Consider the following 18,806-nt stretch of genomic DNA (forward strand, 5'->3'; position numbering starts at 1 on the left):
TACGTTGTTACAGGTGTCAAGCTTCTGGGCATGTGGCAGCAGTGTGTAGGAGGGAGGTTCCTAGGTGTGAGAAGTGTGCAGAAGGGCATGAGACAAAGGAATGTGTAGTATTGGGAAAGTAGTGATATTTGTTAATTGTAGGGGTACCCATGTGGCTGGAAATCAGAAATGTCCAGTGTGAGAGAGGCAGATTGAGGTTTCCAGGGTTAGAGTAGTGAAGAAGTTGTCATATGCTGAGTCAATGAAGAAAGTAGAGGAAGATGGGTCAAGGGGAGGGATCCTGAGAGGAGTGGTGTGAGTAGTAGATTTGTACCAATACAGAGGGATAGGCCAACAAGTGATATACAGTACCAGTCAAAAGTTTGGACACACCTACTCATTCAAGGGCTTTTCTTTATTTTTACTATTTTCTACATTATAGAATAATATCATCAAAACTATGACATAACATGTATGGAATCATGTTGTAACCAAAAAAGTGTTAAACAAATCAAAATATATTTTACATTTTAAATTTTTCAAAGTAGCGACCCTTTGCCTTGATGACAGCTTTACATACTCTTGGCATTCTCTCAACCAGCTTCACCTGGAATGCTTTTCAACAGTCTTGAAGGAGTTCACACAGTCTCCTCTGAACAGTTGATGTTGAGATGTGTCTGTTATTTGAACTCTGTGAAGCATTTATTTGGGCTGCAATTTCTGAGGCTGGTAACTAATGAACTTATCCTCTGCAGCAAAGGTACCTCTGGGTCTTCCTTTCCTATGGCGGTCCTCATGAGAGCCAGTTTCATCATAGTGCTTGATAGTTTTTGCGACTGCACTTGAAGAAACTTTGAAAGTTCTTGAACTGTTCCGTATTGACTGACGTTCATGTCTTAAAGTAATGATGGACTGTCATTTCTCTTTGCTCATTTGAGCTGTTCTTGCCATAATATGGACTTTGTCTTTTACCAAATAGGGCTATCTTCCGTATACCACCCCTAACTTGTCACAACACAACTGATTGTCTCAAAAGCATTAAGAAGGAAATTCCACAAATTAACTTTTAACAAGGCACACCTATTAACTGAAATGCATTCCAGGTGACAACCTCATGAATCTGCTGGTCATCTATGAACGTTTGAACATCTTGAAGAAAAATCTGGCCTTAAATGGCCATGCACTCTTATAATCTCCACCCAGCACAGCCAGAAGAGGACTGGCCACCCCTCAGAGCCTGGTTCCTCTCTAGGTTTCTTTCTAGGTTCCTGCCTTTCTAGGGAGTTTTTCCTAGCCACCATGCTTCTACATCTGCATTGCTTCCTGTTTGGGGTTTTAGGCTAGGTTTCTGTATTGCACTTTGTGACATTTGCTGATGTAAAAAGAGCTTTATAAATACATTTCATTGATTGATTGATTGGTTGAGAGAATACCAAGAGTGTGCAAAATTGTCATCAAGGCAACGGGTGGCTACTTTTAAGAATCTCAAATATAAAATATATTTGTTTAACACTTTTTTGGTTACTACATGATTCCAAATGTTTTATTTCATAGTTTTGATGTCTTCACTACTATTCCACAATGTAGAAAATAGTAAACATTAAGAAAGCCCCTTGAATGAGTAGGTGTGTCCAAACTTTTGCCTGGTACTGTATGTTTCAGTAAGATTGGATTTTTTGCATTTATAGCAATGGTTATCAACTGTACTGCAGGGATGGATCGTAAATCGCAGAAAATTGAGGTTGTGGTGGCAGCTGCAGAGAGGTATTTGGGTGTGAGAGACTTGACGTCAGAATAGTTACAGGGTGTGTTAAGTGGTGGTGTCCCATCCTTTCAGGCTGTTGCCCTGAAGTAGGACTAAATAGATTGAAATAGAGGAGTTGTGATTTTATCATTTTTTTATAATTTTTTTTAAATGTATTATTATAATTTTTTTGAATTGTATAATTATTTATTTATTTTATTTAGTGAGACGCTCTGGATAAGAGCGTCTGCTAAATGACTTAAATGTAAATGTAAATGTAGTTTAAATGGTAGGGTATTTTTAATTTTTTTCAAGTAACGTATAATGGAGTTATACTTCAGTCTAGTAGGTGGCGGTAATGCAACATTTATTGGATGCCAACCACCGTTAAACATCATCAAGGAAGAAGATAGAACCCGTGACCGGCCTCACACTCCAGTACTCTAGGTGGCGGTGTACGCTCCTTTCAGTTGTGTGCGATCCGCCGATACAAATTTAAAGAAGAAGAAGATGTCTTTGCGACTCACATGCAAGAATTAGCTAGGTACAAGAAAATAACATCAATAAAGCTGGATTTGGACAACAAGTTATCTCGTAACTGACAGGTAATCCAAATGAGATGGAGCGAGGACCAATTTTCCAGTCAATTCATGCATAACGCGTTTGTAACGTTAGCTAGCTACCAAATAGCTAGTAGTATATACTACAGCAGTAGCTACTACTACTAGCTACTTCTCCAAAGAGTTAAACTATGTGCTAGTAGCAGTGGCTCTGGCTAGTACTAACATGTATCCACCATGCCCACTTTGATAAACATAGGTAGTTAACGTTACATACGTTTGTAGTTTTAATGATTTAATAGGCCTACATTATTGGTGTTGCTCATGTTATATTCCCGCCCTGATGACTTGGATTAGTCTGAAAATGGAATAGACAATATGTCCATGAAATGTGGTGTTTTCCAGAATTTTCGTTCATACTCCTTTTGAGGGACAACTTCTGTGCATGATCCTCTAACGTTAGATGAAATGTCTTTTGACATTTTGTTTGACATTTTGTATTTTTATTAGTTATATACCTAGCTAGCTATATTCCATGGTCTTTGAATGCCATGAATATACCCATATCTCTCAATAATAATGTTATTACATAAAAAATGTTTCATTACATAAAAAAATATATATATATATATATATATATATATATATATATATATATATATATATATATATATATATACCTCCAGCAGGGATTTTAGTTTAATGCAATGATGAAATGACCTCCATTGTTATGTTTTACCACTAACACCAAAGATTGTCTATTATATTGACAATGGAATTGGCAGAAGATACATGACGTTAAGCATGTTTATGCTGAGCTGCACTAGGGTCACGCGAGATATGGGTCGGAAATTGTACCTCAATGCAGGGATGAGATATGCCACTCGAACTACTCCAAATTGTACCAAATTGTACCTTTATCCACTTCATTGAGACAATTGACGTAGCACATTAGCAACTACATTGTTTTGTTGACCAAATTTGACACTCATTATCCTCCAAACAAAAATTCTTCACTTCGTGGGCTTATTTTTTATGGACAGATTTTTTGGGGGGCAGTAAAACCTCTTGCTTTGCCTCTTCCTCTCTGATAACACCAATGTTCCTCTCCTGTTCGATGGAGCCAATACCCTAACGGTTTTTCTTTCTGTCATGTTGAAACCTATAAATCCAGGACTTGCTGAGAAGGAGCCACATCCTTCACCATGTTCCTCACCGTGGCCCTGCTGAGGAAAGGCATCTCTGGCAAGCAGTGGATCGGGAAGTACCGCAGGCCGCGTGCCATCACCTGGCAGATGAAACGCAACATGCTGGTGCACCTGGAGCGCGAGGCGGAGAACGAGTACTGGATCTCCCGACCGTACATGACCACAGAGCAGGAGAGAGGACACGCCGCTGAGCGCCGAGCACAGAACTGGCTCACAATTAAGGAGACCAAGTTTCAAAAGTTTCCAGAACATAAGTATGTTGCAGATCATCTAAGTCACCTCAACACGACCAGGACATGGTCAAGTTAATGAGGAGGGAGTATTGACTTTGTGTGGGGCGATGGAGAGGGGGCATGCATGTTGACTGCCATTTGACTCCTGTGTGTCTTAATGTATGTAATGTATATGAACTATGGAGTGTTGGTAATTATATCTTTATAAAGCAAGCTCATATTTGAAAACAACCAGTGATTTGCTTTATAATACATGTCAAACGGTATTGTGCATACATTAGTGAGTTTCATAGACTCTAACCCCTCTGGGACCCCCAGATGTAGGCCCGGACCTCTGCCTCTCAAACACATGTCCGCCCTCCTGAAGCGTCTCATTGCCGAGTTGTCCCACCGCAAAGCTATACCGTATATCACCGGCAGATGGCGCTAGAAGTTTGAATGAGTATCCATCAGTTTTGGGGTACCACCAGTCAGGCGCGCTCTAGCAAGCGCAGAGGAGAGTTCCCCAGATGCGAGTCGCGACGAGCTGTAAGCGCTTCATTCGACTTCGCACACACTTGCTCATCGGGTTGCGCAGCCATCGACTGCGAGAAGTCTTTGTAGCAGCTAGACGATCCCTTTACCTAAATCTCACTTTCTCAGTACAGATAAAGGGGACCATGAAGACAGCCATCTGGAGTTATCGTTTTGCGGATAGTACCAGCCCCACCGATCGCTCCCACACACGGACGACTGAATGACGAGCGAGGATGGCCGGAGGAAGGAGAGGACTTGTAGCCCCTCAAAACACTTTTTTAGAAAATATTGTCAGACGATCTAACGGTAAGGATCTTGCTCACATGAGATGCGCTATGCCTATGATAATTCACTTGAAGATTGAGTAGCCCACCAAAAAAAAAATATGTTAGGGTGTTAAATAATCGATGAAGCCTACCCTTTGGCATGTTAAAACGCATAATGGCGAGGGTCGAGAAACTGGGAGATCTTTCTCCATTAACATCGTCTTGACTTCAGAATATTCATAAAGCAGAATAAAACAATTTCCATCTCCTTCGAATCATTTGTTGCCTATTTTCAAACGTCAATGTTTAGTAAAGTTTGTATGGTATTCTGAACTTATTAATTGAACGACATGGATGGGTTACCACTAGGCTATTTGTCTGGCACATCTCTCTTGTTTACAGTCAGGCTTGGGCACATCCCATTCACAGAAAGACGCATCCTATTTTATCGCATGTGCACATGGAATCAGCAGTGGCACACAATTTGGGAAATTATGCAGTTTAAAAATAGCCTCGGCTGTTTCTCGCTAGTCGCCCCATAATGAAGTAAAGCTAAAATACCTCGAATACATTTTATTTCATATACTTCATAAATTAGAATAATGGATTACTACATTGCACTTTAAAGTTGTTTGGCCTGTCGGTTCATTGTGATTTTGCAAAGTTACACAAAACTACTTTTAGTTAAAAAGCTCAAAGAACGTGTGTAAGGCAATATGTCCAGGTGAAATGTTGGTTGTGAAATAGTATTAAAAAATCACTAAAATAAAACATAACAGTTTGTATGAAATACGTTTGTCATTGTCACTTTTAACATTTTTTCTTTTTAACTTTTCAGTATGGACATTATCACATAGACAGACAGGTATAAACAACCCATGTTTTGGAGTGCTGCTCATGTTTTTTCCCCTAATCTCACTCTCTATTAACTTTTTGTACTATGTTTGTTGTTCTGTACCAATTGCTGTTAATTTACAAAGTAAATTAATTCAAGTCTATGACATAAGTCTAAAATCCTGGCCTGGGGGTAGATGCCTATAACCCCCCCCCCCCCACCTGTTCTCTTTTCATTTAAAATCATTAACTTCTATTAATTTGGGTTGACAGACACTACCCAGCTAACGTTTAGGAAAATGTTCTGTGTTAGCTGGGTAGTAACTGTTTGTTACTGGTAATTCAATTCCTAGGACACTTGTTCTTCGTTGGGGAATAGACGAATGATGCTTAGCTACCCATCAGTAATGGCATCCTACTGTTGTTTTGAAAACCATTGTAAAATAACAAATGTTGGCATGGAACGTTCTACTTCATAGTACTGTGTTTGTGTCAGTAATGTTACTGGTTGTCTTCATTTAGCTTGGTGAATGTAGTTTGGTAGGATAGTGTGTGTAGTTAGTATTTCTTATTGTTGGGTAGCACATGTAGTTTGTGTTTTGTTCCCATTCCATGTTGATGACGAGTGACATTTTCACACCACAGATGGAACATACTTTATTATTTAGTATGCTACTGCTAATGCCAGGTTGACTTTATGTACTGGCAGATTCAATCATGCTTTTCTTCTGACAACAATGTGATCAACATATTGTGTGTGCAAAAGTGGGGGCTGGAACCAACCACTAGTGGGAGGAACCAATTTATAAAAAATAAATTAAATCTATATTCTGTGTGTGAGAGAGACAGTCAGTCCCCTAATGTCATAGCCAACAGGCCAGAAGCCTCCAGAGAGTTAGAGACGAGGAAACAGAATTGAAGCATGTAGCATGTCTTTTAAATATTTTATGGTATGAAATATTTATGTCAGTGTAACTCTTGAGGCTCCACATAAACAGCTACAATATTCTTCTCCTATTCCCACTTTCCCTGGATTCTAAGTGTGTGTGTGTCTGTGTGTGTGTCTGTGTGAGAGATAGTGTGTGTGTGTGTTACTTCAGAGGATTGGAGTGAAGCTAAGAGTGCAGTGGTGTGAATGTGTAGCTTGGACTTTGATGTTTTTCTTTCTTTGTGTGCTGAAGTCAGCAATAGGTTAAATCAGGATTTTGTCCCTAAGATTTGGGAGTTTTCTATAATCCTTTGTCATAAATATCCTTGGAATTTCCACTGTATCTTCTCTTCCATAAACAATTGTTGGAACACTGCAATTAAACCACATGTCTGTGGAGTGTAGCCATTTCATTTAAGTTGACTCATTATTTATTTAATACAGTCTATGATTGAACCTATAGGTTCTTTCCTCGCTCCGTAGCCGCCTGACTTCTATGTCAATCATTTGTGAACGGATCAAAAACCAATTTGATCCTCATCACATTGAGTCATGTATTGTTGTATTTTGACAGAGCTTGCTTTTCCTCCCTTCCCAAAAGCAATAATTCATACAAATGTGATATAATACATGTGCTATGTAGCTGCATAGAAACACTATCGTCAGCATAGCAGCGCGCTGTAGTAAGCTTCAGTGAGTCTGTGGCTGGGACAGACAGATGTTTCTATGCCGTTCTGTATACGAACTAATAGCTGTAGTCCTATATCTGAAGGGGTATTACATTACATAAGGGAAAGAAACAACAATCAATTATATTTTATAATCAGCTGGTAGTATTTGTCAACCTTTAATGTCTACGTTTAGGTTCTTACAGAGGGTTAAAGGAATGTTCGCTGTGAGAAATCATCAATTGTAGATGTATACCAGGAACACGTGAAGTGAGATTTTGACAGTGCTAAAAATGATATCACTTTAAATACTCAGCATGATAGTTATCTATTTAAAACCAAATCAACACTGTTTGATTTAAACCCTGCGTGGATTATCTCTACTTTCTCATAGGTACAATGAGTGGTTTTGAAATAAATGCTATTGTCCCCAGTGTTGGGAGTGACACATCTCTTTTAACACAAGCTTCACATTTTGGTGCTGTCAAAATAAAGCCAGAGGTGTCATGCAATGCTTACGTAGGCATTATGTCCAGCTTACGTAGGCATTATGACTTATGTATACCCCTTCAAGCCTAACTGACACTAACCCTCCCCACATGCAGTGCTTACTTACTCAGCATTAATGGTAAGGATGGTCTGAGACTGAGTACAGTACCCATATGTGAAGGATTATTCTGCTGCTCTGTTTTCACACTGTACTGCAGTGGCTTCCATCGTGCGATATGACTGTGCTGTCGCCTGTCGATGTCGACCCTGGGTTGGTGTCAACACCATTTCACTTCAGTTTTTTTATTTAATTCATGTATTTGGTTTTCTTTCCAAATTGTTTATTTAAATTTTAATTCAGTTCCTTATCATGACGGTACTGAAATGCAATTTATCCCAATCCTGCTCCACTGTTCTCCCTACCCCGCGTAATGTGTTGTAGATAACTGTGACCAATCACCAACGAGTGAGCCTTACCTCCTTCTCTGTTCCCCATCATCTTTGACAGATACCAATTTTGTCCTTGGGAATGCTCAGATCGTGGACTGGCCCATCGTCTACAGCAACGATGGCTTCTGCAAGCTGTCGGGGTACCACAGGGCGGAAGTCATGCAGAAGAGCAGCACATGCAGGTACAGTACACTGCCTTCCATCTCTTTTTATTGAACAGCAACAATGAACACTGAGGTGTTATTGTGGTTCTTGGTCGTCTTCTTCAGCTCATTTTACTCCATAGTTCCTATTAACATACTTATTTCAGATACTGTAGATGAAAAGAAAAATGGAGGAAAACAAAAGAATCACCTTTCCCTGCCAACCAAAGGCCATACTTTACAGCTAATCCCACTGTGTTTATCCCAGCCAGCAAACAAGAAGAAATAAACCCCTAGTATCAAACAGACTGAAACCACTCTTCAGACTCTCCAAAAGTCACTTTGTTCAATGTTGGCGAGCTCTGCGTGCTCAGCTGGATTAGTTGTTGTCGTGTGAAAGATTCTGGGTGTTTTCGAGCTCTTTTTACACATTTGATCATCGCTGGGAGGTAGTTATTGTTTTCCTTTCCACATTTAAGGTACCATGCTCCCTTCTTTAAGTTCAAACTAAAGTTCTGAGAACATTAAGCACATCTTACATACAAAAACAACTGATAACTTGCCACCAATACCCTTTTCACACTATTGACCCAAGCCGGACCAAACCAAGGTGTACTGGGCTGGCCTAGTTACAGAGTTTGTAAGTAGTTGCTGGAACTGCATTGGAAAGGACAACGCAAAAATAAATCATCTGAGTCAGCACAGTGTGGTCTGGGTCGGCCCTATAGTGTGAATCAGACACAACAATTCTGGAACCTTACGGTAACCACTTTTTGTTTACTGTCTGGCTATTCCAGCTGGGAACCTCAGTCTGAAGCTAAATCTGTCCATGCTGGCGCGTGATGTGTCGACATGTTCCTGTCAGAATGAAGCCAACAGTCTTAAGGAGATGTCGCATCCTAGCAGCTATTGTCCAATAAGAAACGCTTTTGTTCATTTTCTGTTGCATAAACGTTATGCTACTGTGTGCCCTAATGAAGACAACCCAGTCTGCAGGCGCATGGTGTGTCGAGATATGTTCCTGTCAGGAGTGATGTCAGATGAAGCCAATGGTCTTTGGGAGCCGGTGCGCCTTGATCCTTGCCGAGCAGGCCCCAAAATGCAGTCTCATTAGAATTACCCTGTGGTTCAAAGCTAACAACTCCACAGAGCTATTTTTGAAATGTCTGCAATGGCTGCAATCAGTGGTGTGAGACCAGAGTGTGTTAAACCAGAGGGTGTGTGTGTGCTACGTGCTTACTGTATCTTGAAGATGGATATTTTGACTATCAGATAATTAAAATGGATCTTTGTGCAAACAAAATCAAATCAAATTGTATTTGTCACATTCGCTGAATACAACACGTGTAGACATTTACATTTACATTTAAGTCATTTAGCAGACACTCTTATCCAGAGCGACTTACAAAATGGTGCATTCACCTTATGATATCCAGTGGAACAACCACTTTACAATAGTGCATCTAAATCTTTTAAGGGGGTTAGAAGGATTACTTTATCCTATCCTAGGTATTCCTTAAAGAGGTGGGGTTTCAGGTGTCTCCGGAAGGTGGTGATTGACTCCGCTGTCCTGGCGTCGTGAGGGAGCTTGTTCCACCATTGGGGTGCCAGAGCAGCGAACAGTTTTGACTGGGCTGAGCGGGAACTGTGCTTCCTCAGAGGTAGGGGGGCCAGCAGGCCAGTGGTGGATGAACGCAGTGCCCTTGTTTGGGTGTAGGGCCTGATCAGAGCCTGAAGGTATGGAGGTGCCGTTTCCTTCACAGCTCCGTAGGCAATCACCATGGTCTTGTAGCGGATGCGAGCTTCAACTGGAAGCCAGTGGAGAGAGCGGAGGAGCGGGGTGACGTGAGAGAACTTGGGAAGGTTGAACACCAGACGGGCTGCGGCGTTCTGGATGAGTTGTAGGGGTTTAATGGCACAGGCAGGGAGCCCAGCCAACAGCGAGTTGCAGTAATCCAGACGGGAGATGACAAGTGCCTGGATTAGGACCTGCGCCGCTTCCTGTGTGAGGCAGGGTCGTACTCTGCGAATGTTGTAGAGCATGAACCTACAGGATCGGGTCACCGCCTTGATGTTAGTGGAGAACGACAGGGTGTTGTCCAGGATCACGCCAAGGTTCTTAGCACTCTGGGAGGAGGACACAAGGGAGTTGTCAACCGTGATGGCGAGATCATGGAACGGGCAGTCCTTCCCCGGGAGGAAGAGCAGCTCCGTCTTGCCGAGGTTCAGCTTGAGCTGGTGATCCGTCATCCACACTGATATGTCTGACAGACATGCAGAGATGCGATTCGCCGCCTTGTTATCAGAAGGGGGAAAGGAGAAGATTAATTGTGTGTCGTCTGCATAGCAATGATAGGAGAGACCATGTGAGGATATGACAGAGCCAAGTGACTTGGTGTATAGCGAGAATAGGAGAGGGCCTAGAACAGAGCCCTGGGGGACACCAGTGGTGAGAGCGCATGGTGCGGAGACAGATTCTCGCCACGCCACCTGGTAGGAGCGACCTGTCAGGTAGGACGCAATCCAAGCGTGGGCCGCGCCGGAGATGCCCAACTCGGAGAGGGTGGAGAGGAGGATCTGATAGACCTTACCATGAAATGCTTACTAACAAGCCCTTAACCAACAATGCAGTTTTAAGAAAAATATTTACTAAATAAAATAAAATAAAAAATAAAAGAGCAACAATAAAAGAACAATAACGAGGTTATATACAGGAGGTACCGGTACCGAGTCAGTGTGTACAGGTTAGTCAAGTTAAATAAAGGTTAAATAAAATAAAAACAGGTTACTCAAGGTAATTGAGGTGATATGTACATGTATGTATGTGTAAAATGACTATACATAGACAATAAACAGTGAGTAGCAGCAGCGTAAATGGCTTGGGGATAGAAGCTGTTAAGAAGCCTTTTGGACCTAGACTTGGCGCTCCGGTACCGCTTGCCGTGCGGTAGCAGAGAGAACAGTCTATGACTAGGGTGGCTGGAGTCTTTGGCAATTTTTAGGGCTTTCCTCTGACACCGCCTGGTATAGAGTTCATTGATGGCATAAAGCTTGGCCCTACTGATGAACTGGGCCGTACACTCCTGAGGGGGAATAGGCGTTGTCGTGGCCTCTTCACGACTGTCTTGGTGTGTTTGGACCATGATAGTTTGTTGGTGATGTGGACAACAAGGAAATTGAAGCTCTCAACCTGCTCCTCTACAGACCTGTCGGGGGGGTGTGCTCGGCCCTCCTTTTCCTGTAGTCCACGATCATCTCCTTTGTCTTGATCACATTGAAGGAGAGGTTGTTATCCTGGCACCACACTGTCAGGTCTCTGACCTCCTCCCTATAGGCTGTCTCATCGTTGTCGGTGATCAGGCCGACCACAGTTGTGTCGTCTGCAAACTTAATGATGGTGTTGGAGTCAAGCTTGGCCACACAGTCGTGGGTGAACAGGGAGTACAGGAGGAGACTAAGCACTCACCCCTGAGGGGCCCCTGTGTTGAGGATCATCGTGGCAGATGTGTTGTTGCCTACCCTTTCCACCTGGGGGCGGCCCGTCAGGAAGTCCAGGATCCAGTTGCAGAGGGAGTTGTTTAGTTCCAGGGTCCTTAGCTTAGTGATGAGCTTTGAGGGCACTATGGTGTTGAATGTTGAGCTGTAGTCAATGACCAGCATTCTCACATAGGTGTTCCTTTTGTCCAGGTGGGAAATTGCAGTGTTGAGTGCAATAGAGAGTGTGTCATCTGTGGATCTGTTAGAGCAGTATGCAAATTGGAGTGGGTCTAGGGTTTCTGGAATGATGTTGTTGATGTGAGCCATGACCAGCCTTCCAAAGCACTTCATGGCTACAGATGTGAGTGCTACGGGTCAGTAGTCATTTAGGTAGGTTACCTTGGTGTTCTTGGGCACAGGGACTATGGTAGTCTGCTTGAAACATGTACAGTACCAGTCAAAAGTTTGGACACACCTACTCATTCCAGGGTTTTTCTTTATTTGTACTATTTTCTACATTGTAGAATAATAGTGAAGACGTCAACACTATGAAGTATACACACTCTTGGCATTCTCTCAACCAGCTTCATGAGGTAGTCACCTGGAATGCATTTCAATTAACAGGTGTACTTTGTTAAAAGTTAATTTGTGCAATTTCTTTCCTTCTTAATGCATTTGAAGCAATCCGTTGTGTTGTGACAAGGTAAGGGTGGTATACAGAAGATAGCCCTATATGGTAAAATACCAAGTCCATATTATGGCAAGAACAGCTCAAATAAGCAAAGAGAAACGACAGTCCATCATTACTTTAAGATATTTATTATTTATTTATTTATTTATTTTTATTTCACCTTTATTTAACCAGGTAGGCAAGTTGAGAACAAGTTCTCATTTACAATTGCGACCTGGCCAAGATAAAGCAAGCTTTTTGACACATACAGCAACACAGAGTTACACATGGAGTAAAACAAACATACAGTCAATAATATAGTAGAAAAATAAGTCTATATACAAAGCGAGCAAATGAGGTGAGATAAGGGAGGTAAAGGCAAAAAAGGCCATGGTGGCGAAGTAAATACAATATAGCAAGTAAAACACTGGAATGGTAGATTTGCAGTGGAAGAAAGTGCAAAGTAGAAATAGAAATAATGGGGTGCAAAGGAGCAAAATAAATAAATAAATACAGTAGGGGAAGAGGTAGTTGTTTAGACTAAATTATAGATGGGCTATGTACAGGTGCAGTGATCTGTGAGCTGCTCTGACAGCTGGGGCTTAAAGCTAGTGAGGGAGATAAGTGTTTCCAGTTTTAGAGATTTTTGTAGTTCGTTCCAGTCATTGGCAACAGAGAACTGGAAGGAGAGGCGGCCGAAGGAGGAATTGGCTTTGGGGGTGACCAGAGAGATATACCTGCTGGAGCGCGTGCTACAGGTGGGTGCTGCTATGGTGACCAGCGAGCTGAGATAAGGGGGAACTTTACCTAGCAGGGTCTTGTAGATGACCTGGACGGATGGCACTGTGATAGACTGCATCCAATTTATTGAGTAGGGTATTGGAGGCTATTTTGTAAATGACATCGCCGAAGTCGAGGATCGGTAGGATGGTCAGTTTTACGAGGGTATGTTTGGCAGCATGAGTGAAAGATGCTTTGTTGCGAAATAGGAAGCCAATTCTAGATTTAACTTTGGATTGGAGATGTTTGATGTGAGTCTGGAAGGAGAGTTTACAGTCTAACCAGACCCCAAGGTATTTGTAGTTGTCCACATATTCTAAGTCAGAACCATCCAGAGTAGTGATGCTGGACGGGCGGGCAGGTGCAGGCAGCGATCGGTTGAAGAGCATGCATTTGGTTTTACTTGTATTTAAGAGCAGTTGGAGGCCACGGAAGGATAGTTGTATGGCATTGAAGCTCGTCTGGAGGGTAGTTAACACAGTGTCCAAAGAAGGGCCAGAAGTATACAGAATGGTGTCGTCTGCGTCGAGGTGGATCAGAGACTCACCAGCAGCAAGAGCGACATCATTGATGTATACAGAGAAAAGAGTCGGCCCAAGAATTTAACCCTGTGGCACCCCCATAGAGACTGCCAGAGGCCCGGACCACAGGCCCTCCGATTTGACACACTGAACTCTATCAGAGAAGTAGTTGGTGAACCAGGCAAGGCAATCATTTGAGAAATCAAGGCTGTTTAGTCTGCCGATGAGGATGTGGTGATTGACAGAGTCGAAAGCCTTGGCCAGGTCAATGAATACGGCTGCACAGTATTGTTTCTTATCGATGGCGGTTAAGATATCATTTAGGACCTTGAGCGTGGCTGAGGTGCACCCATGACCAGCTCTGAAACCAGATTGCATAGCGGAGAAGGTGCGGTGGGATTCAAAATGGTCGGTAATCTGTTTGTTGACTTGGCTTTCGAAGACTTTAGAGAGGCAGGGTAGGATAGATATAGGTCTGTAGCAGTTTGGGTCAAGAGTGTCCCCCCCTTTGAAGAGGGGGATGACCGCAGCTGCTTTCCAATCTTTGGGAATCTCAGACGACACGAAAGAGAGGTTGAACAGACTAGTAATAGGGGTTGCAACAATTTCGGCAGATAATTTTAGAAAGAAAGGGTCCAGATTGTCTAGCCCGGCTGATTTGTAGGGGTCCAGATTTTGCAGTTCTTTCAGAACATCAGCTGACTGGATTTGGGAGAAGGAGAAATGTGGAAGGCTTGGGTGAGTTGCTGTGGGGGGTGCAGTGCTGTTGACCGGGGTAGGGGTAGCCAGGTGGAAAGCATGGCCAGCCGTAGAAAAATGCTTATTGAAATTCTAAATTATAGTGGAATTAGGATGTTTTTGTGTTCGTTAAGGGCAGTCAGGTCTGGAGAGAACCAAGGTTCCTAGTTCTAAATTTCTTGAATGGGGCATGCTTATTTAAGATGGTGAGGAAGGCATTTAAAAAAAATAACCAGGCATCCTCTACTGAAGGGATGAGGTCAATATCCTTCCAGGATACCCGGGCCAGGTCGATTAGAAAGGCCTGCTCGCTGAAGTGTTTCAGGGAGCGTTTGACAGTGATGAGGGGAGGTCGTTTGACCGCTGACCCATTACGGATGCAGGCAATGAGGCAGTGATCGCTGAGATCTTGGTTGAAAACAGCAGAGGTGTATTTAGAGGGCAAGTTGGTTAGGATGATATCTATGAGTGTGCCCGTGTTTACGGTTTTGGGGTGGTACCTGGTAGGTTCATTGATAATTTGTGTGAGATTGAGGGCATCAAGCTTAGATTGTAGGATGGCTGGGGTGTTAAGCATGTCCCAGTTTAGGTCACCTAGCAGCACGAGCTCTGAAGATAGATGGGGGGCAATCAGGTCACATATGGTGTCCAGAGCACAGCTAGGGGCAGAGGGTGGTCTATAGCAGGCGGCAATGGTGAGAGACTTGTTTTTAGAGAGGGGGATTTTTAAAAGAAGTTCAAATTGTTTGGGTACAGACCTGGATAGTAGGACAGAACTCTGCAGGCTATCTCTGCAGTAGATTGCAACACCGCCCCCTTTGGCCGTTCTATCTTGTCTGAAAATGTTGTAGTTAGGGATGGAGATTTCAGAATTTTTAGTGGTCTTCCTAACCCAGGATTCAGACACGGCTAGGACATCCGGGTTGGCAGAGTGTGCTAAAGCAGTGAATAAAACAAACTTAGGGAGGAGGCTTCTAATGTTAACATGCATGAAACCAAGGCTATTACGGTTACGGAAGTCATCAAAAGAGAGCGCCTGGGGAATAGGAGTGGAGCTAGGCACTGCAGGGCCTGGATTCACCTCTACATATGAATGTCAGTCAATCTGGAAAATTTCAAGAACTTTGAAAGTTTCTTCAAGTGCAGTCGCAAAAACCATCAAGCGCTATGATGAAACTGGCTCTCATGAGGACCGCCACAGGAAAGGAAGACCCAGAGTTACCTCTGTTGCAGAGGATACGTTCATTAGAGATAACTGCACCTCAGATTACAGCCCAAATAAATGTTTCACAGAGTTCAAGTAATGGACACATGTCAACATCAACTGTTCAGAGGAGACTGCGTGAATCAGGTCTTCATTGCTGCAAGAAACCACTACTAAAGGACACCAATAAGGAGAAGAGACTTGCTTGGGCCAAGAAACACGAGCAATGAACATTAGACCGGTGGAAATCTGTCCTTTGGTCTGATGAGTCCAAATTTGAGATTTTTGGTTCCAGCCGCCGTGTCTTTGTGAGACGCAGAGTAGGTGAACGGATGATCTCCACATGTGTGGTTCCCACCGTGAAGCATGGAGGAGGACATGTGATGGTGTGGGGGTGCTTTGCTGGTGACAATGTCTGTGATTTATTTCGAATTCAGGGCACACTTAACCAGCATGGCTACCACAGCATTCTGCAGCGATACGCCATCCCATCTGGTTTGCGTTTAGTGAGACTATCATTTGTTTTTCAACAGGACAGTGACCCATAACACACCTCCAGGCTGTGTAAGGGCTATTTGACCAAGGAGAGTGATGTAGTGCTGCATCAGATGACCTGGCCTCCACAGTCACCCGACCTCAACCCAATTGAGATGGTTTGGGATGAGTTGGACCACAGAGTGAAGGAAAAGCAGCCAACAAGTGCTCAGCATATGTGGGAACTCCTTCAAGACTGTTGGGAAAGCATTCCTCATGAAGCTGGTTGAGAGAATTCCATGAGTGTGCAAAGTTGTCATCAAAGGAAGGAGTGGCTACTTTGAAGAATCTAAAATATTTTTTAATTTGATTAACACTTTTTTGGTTACTACATGATTACCTATGTGTGATTTCATAGTTTTGATATCTTCACTATTATTCTACAAAATAGTAAAAATAAATAAAAACCCTTGAATGAGTAGGTGTATCCAAACTTTTGACTGGTACTGTAAGTGAAACAGATAAAGATTGCGCAAACAATGCAGTAATCTGAAATCATAAAAAACATTGATAAACACTTCACACACACACTGCTGTCCTCAATAAGGCATTTCAAGAGACTAATTTTACTTCGTTGCAGCACTCTAACATGTCTACGCTCTTGTTTTTGAGTGCTTCTGGGTGACATTAAAAATGAATACTGTTGTTTTCCATTTGTGTTTCTAGCTTCATGTACGGGGAGCTCACAGACAAGGATACTAGCGAGAAAGTACGGCTAACGTTTGAAAACTACGAGATGAACTCATTTGAAATACTAATGTATAAAAAAAACAGTAAGTACCAAGTTAACATAAAAAACAGCCTTTTGTCACGCTAATGTATTCTGCCATTTTTTATGAATATGTACAATGCTGTTCCATCGCCAATTGGAACAGTACTAACCCTGTAGATCATGGGCCGTAGCCATAAAGCGTCTCATAGTAGGAGTGCTGATCTAGGATCAGTGTTGCCTTATAGGTCATAATGAATCAGTGGAGACCTGATCCTAGTTTAGCACTCCTACTCTGACATGCTTAATGAATACGGGCCCAGTCATAACTCCCCGTCCAGCCAGCAGGGAACTGGGTCTTTGAGTCCAGTTTTAACCATGTGCTTTTTTAATAAATACGTTTCTGTTGACGGCTGTATTCCCCATTTGACCGTTTGTATCAAAGACTATTATAGATAAAGCTATAATAATGTGTGTTCTCTCATCTCAGGAACGCCGGTATGGTTCTTTGTCAAGATAGCCCCTATACGAAACGAACAGGAAAAAGTGGTGCTGTTTCTGTGCACCTTCAGTGACATCACAGCCTTTAAACAACCAATAGAAGATGAAACTTCAAAAGGTGAGTGACAGAGTTTGTAAGTGGCAACAAAGGATGTGGTCACATTTACTTGGATAGTCCCCTACAGATGAGACGATGTGCAAGTCCTAACTACTTTGTACAATAAAGTATTATAATAACGTGATGTATTTAGTCTAAAGCCCTCATCAGGGTGCTGCTTTTAATCTAAACATGTCATTATTAATAATAACACTCTGGTTAGTTAATATGTTCAATCTTGGTCTTCCTTTAGTACATCCGTATCCGTACATTATTTTCACACAGACTACCAATCCCAAAACCCTTTTTTTGCCTCGCGCTCTCAGGTTGGGGGAAGTTTGCCCGGCTAACTCGTGCTCTGACCAGCAGTAGAGGGGTGTTACAGCAGCTACAGCCTACTGTACACAAGGGAGAGAACGTTCACAAGCACTCACGCCTAGCTGAGGTACGCTAATATTTATGTCTATTGTACCTATTTATAACTACACTGATAAAGCTAGGGTGTGTGTGTGTGTGTGTGTGTGTGTGTGTGTGTGTGTGACACCATTGTCATTCCATTTGGTTATGGTGGAGGCATGTGCCCCAGTGCTGTGAATCTATTTGTCTCTGTCCTTATTTGTGATTATAGAGATGCACGAAATGATAACACACACACACCCATGTACAAACACACAGATGCACACACACACCATATATGGATGTAGCAATATCTAAGCAACCTTTAAGATACTGTGTGCCTTGCATCTTCGCTCATCTCAATATCTGCAGTGCTGCTGGTGGCAATGTCATTTCACTGTGTGTACCTTTCAGTGAACTGTAACCTCTTGGTTTACCCCAAACCCTTCTTTGATTTTATTCCATCAAACTCATCAAAGATATACAATCTGCAGGTCCTCCAGCTGGGCTCAGACATCCTCCCCCAGTACAAGCAGGAGACGCCCAAGACGCCGCCCCACATCATCCTCCACTACTGCGCCTTCAAGACCACCTGGGACTGGGTCATCCTCATCCTCACCTTCTACACGGCCATTATGGTTCCTTACAACGTCTCCTTCAAGGTCTGAACCATATAATGACATATACTTTATCCCTGACCAAGATGGCTGCCATTATCAGCAAATTCTGTCTAGAGCTATGCAGGTGTGTGACATTAATCACTCTATTTTGTATTATATATCTCGGTCCCACTTTAAACAAAGTACAACTTGTAAAGGCTTTATTTAGCATACATAAATTATTCATAGTCACTACGTAAAGGCTTCACAAATCATCTATAAGCATATGTCATGACTCTATAAATGGTGTATAAACATACAAAGTGTGTTATGTCACATTTGATTATTCACCCTTCAGTGGGAATGGTTATGTCACCCTTTTATACACAGTTTTTCAAGTATGACATACTCTTATAGATGATTTGTGAAGCATTTATGTAGTGATTATGAAGGTTTTATGTATTCTTTATAAAGCCTTTATAAGTTGTACTTTGTTTAAAGTAGGACCTATATCTCTATGGTCTAACAAAGATTCTCTAATCAACTATAATAAAGATCCTCT

The 18,806-nt window shown here is 42.4% G+C and overlaps 2 protein-coding genes across 2 annotated transcripts in view; both read left to right on the forward strand.

Annotated features, from left to right (window-relative positions):
- The first annotated feature begins 3,488 nt into the window (after positions 1-3,488).
- Positions 3,489-3,955, forward strand: LOC106608536 (large ribosomal subunit protein mL63). The gene has a single exon (XM_014206496.2). The coding sequence runs from the start codon at positions 3,489-3,491 to the stop codon at positions 3,798-3,800; it is 312 nt and encodes a 103-aa protein (XP_014061971.1). The 3' UTR covers positions 3,801-3,955.
- Positions 3,956-4,143: 188 nt separating this feature from the next.
- Positions 4,144-18,806, forward strand: part of LOC106608528 (voltage-gated delayed rectifier potassium channel KCNH1) — an 84,863-nt gene continuing 70,200 nt past the window's right edge. Inside the window, exons 1-6 of the mRNA XM_082976632.1 lie at positions 4,144-4,546; positions 7,934-8,057; positions 16,609-16,715; positions 17,142-17,270; positions 17,576-17,694; positions 18,140-18,307. Coding sequence (XP_082832758.1) covers positions 4,474-4,546; positions 7,934-8,057; positions 16,609-16,715; positions 17,142-17,270; positions 17,576-17,694; positions 18,140-18,307 — 720 coding nt within the window. The 5' untranslated portion in view covers positions 4,144-4,473. The remainder of the gene's footprint in view (positions 4,547-7,933; positions 8,058-16,608; positions 16,716-17,141; positions 17,271-17,575; positions 17,695-18,139; positions 18,308-18,806) is intronic.

The sequence above is a fragment of the Salmo salar genome, chromosome 01 (genome assembly GCF_965601325.2).
Source record: "Salmo salar chromosome 01, fSalSal1, whole genome shotgun sequence".
NCBI lineage: Eukaryota > Metazoa > Chordata > Actinopteri > Salmoniformes > Salmonidae > Salmo > Salmo salar.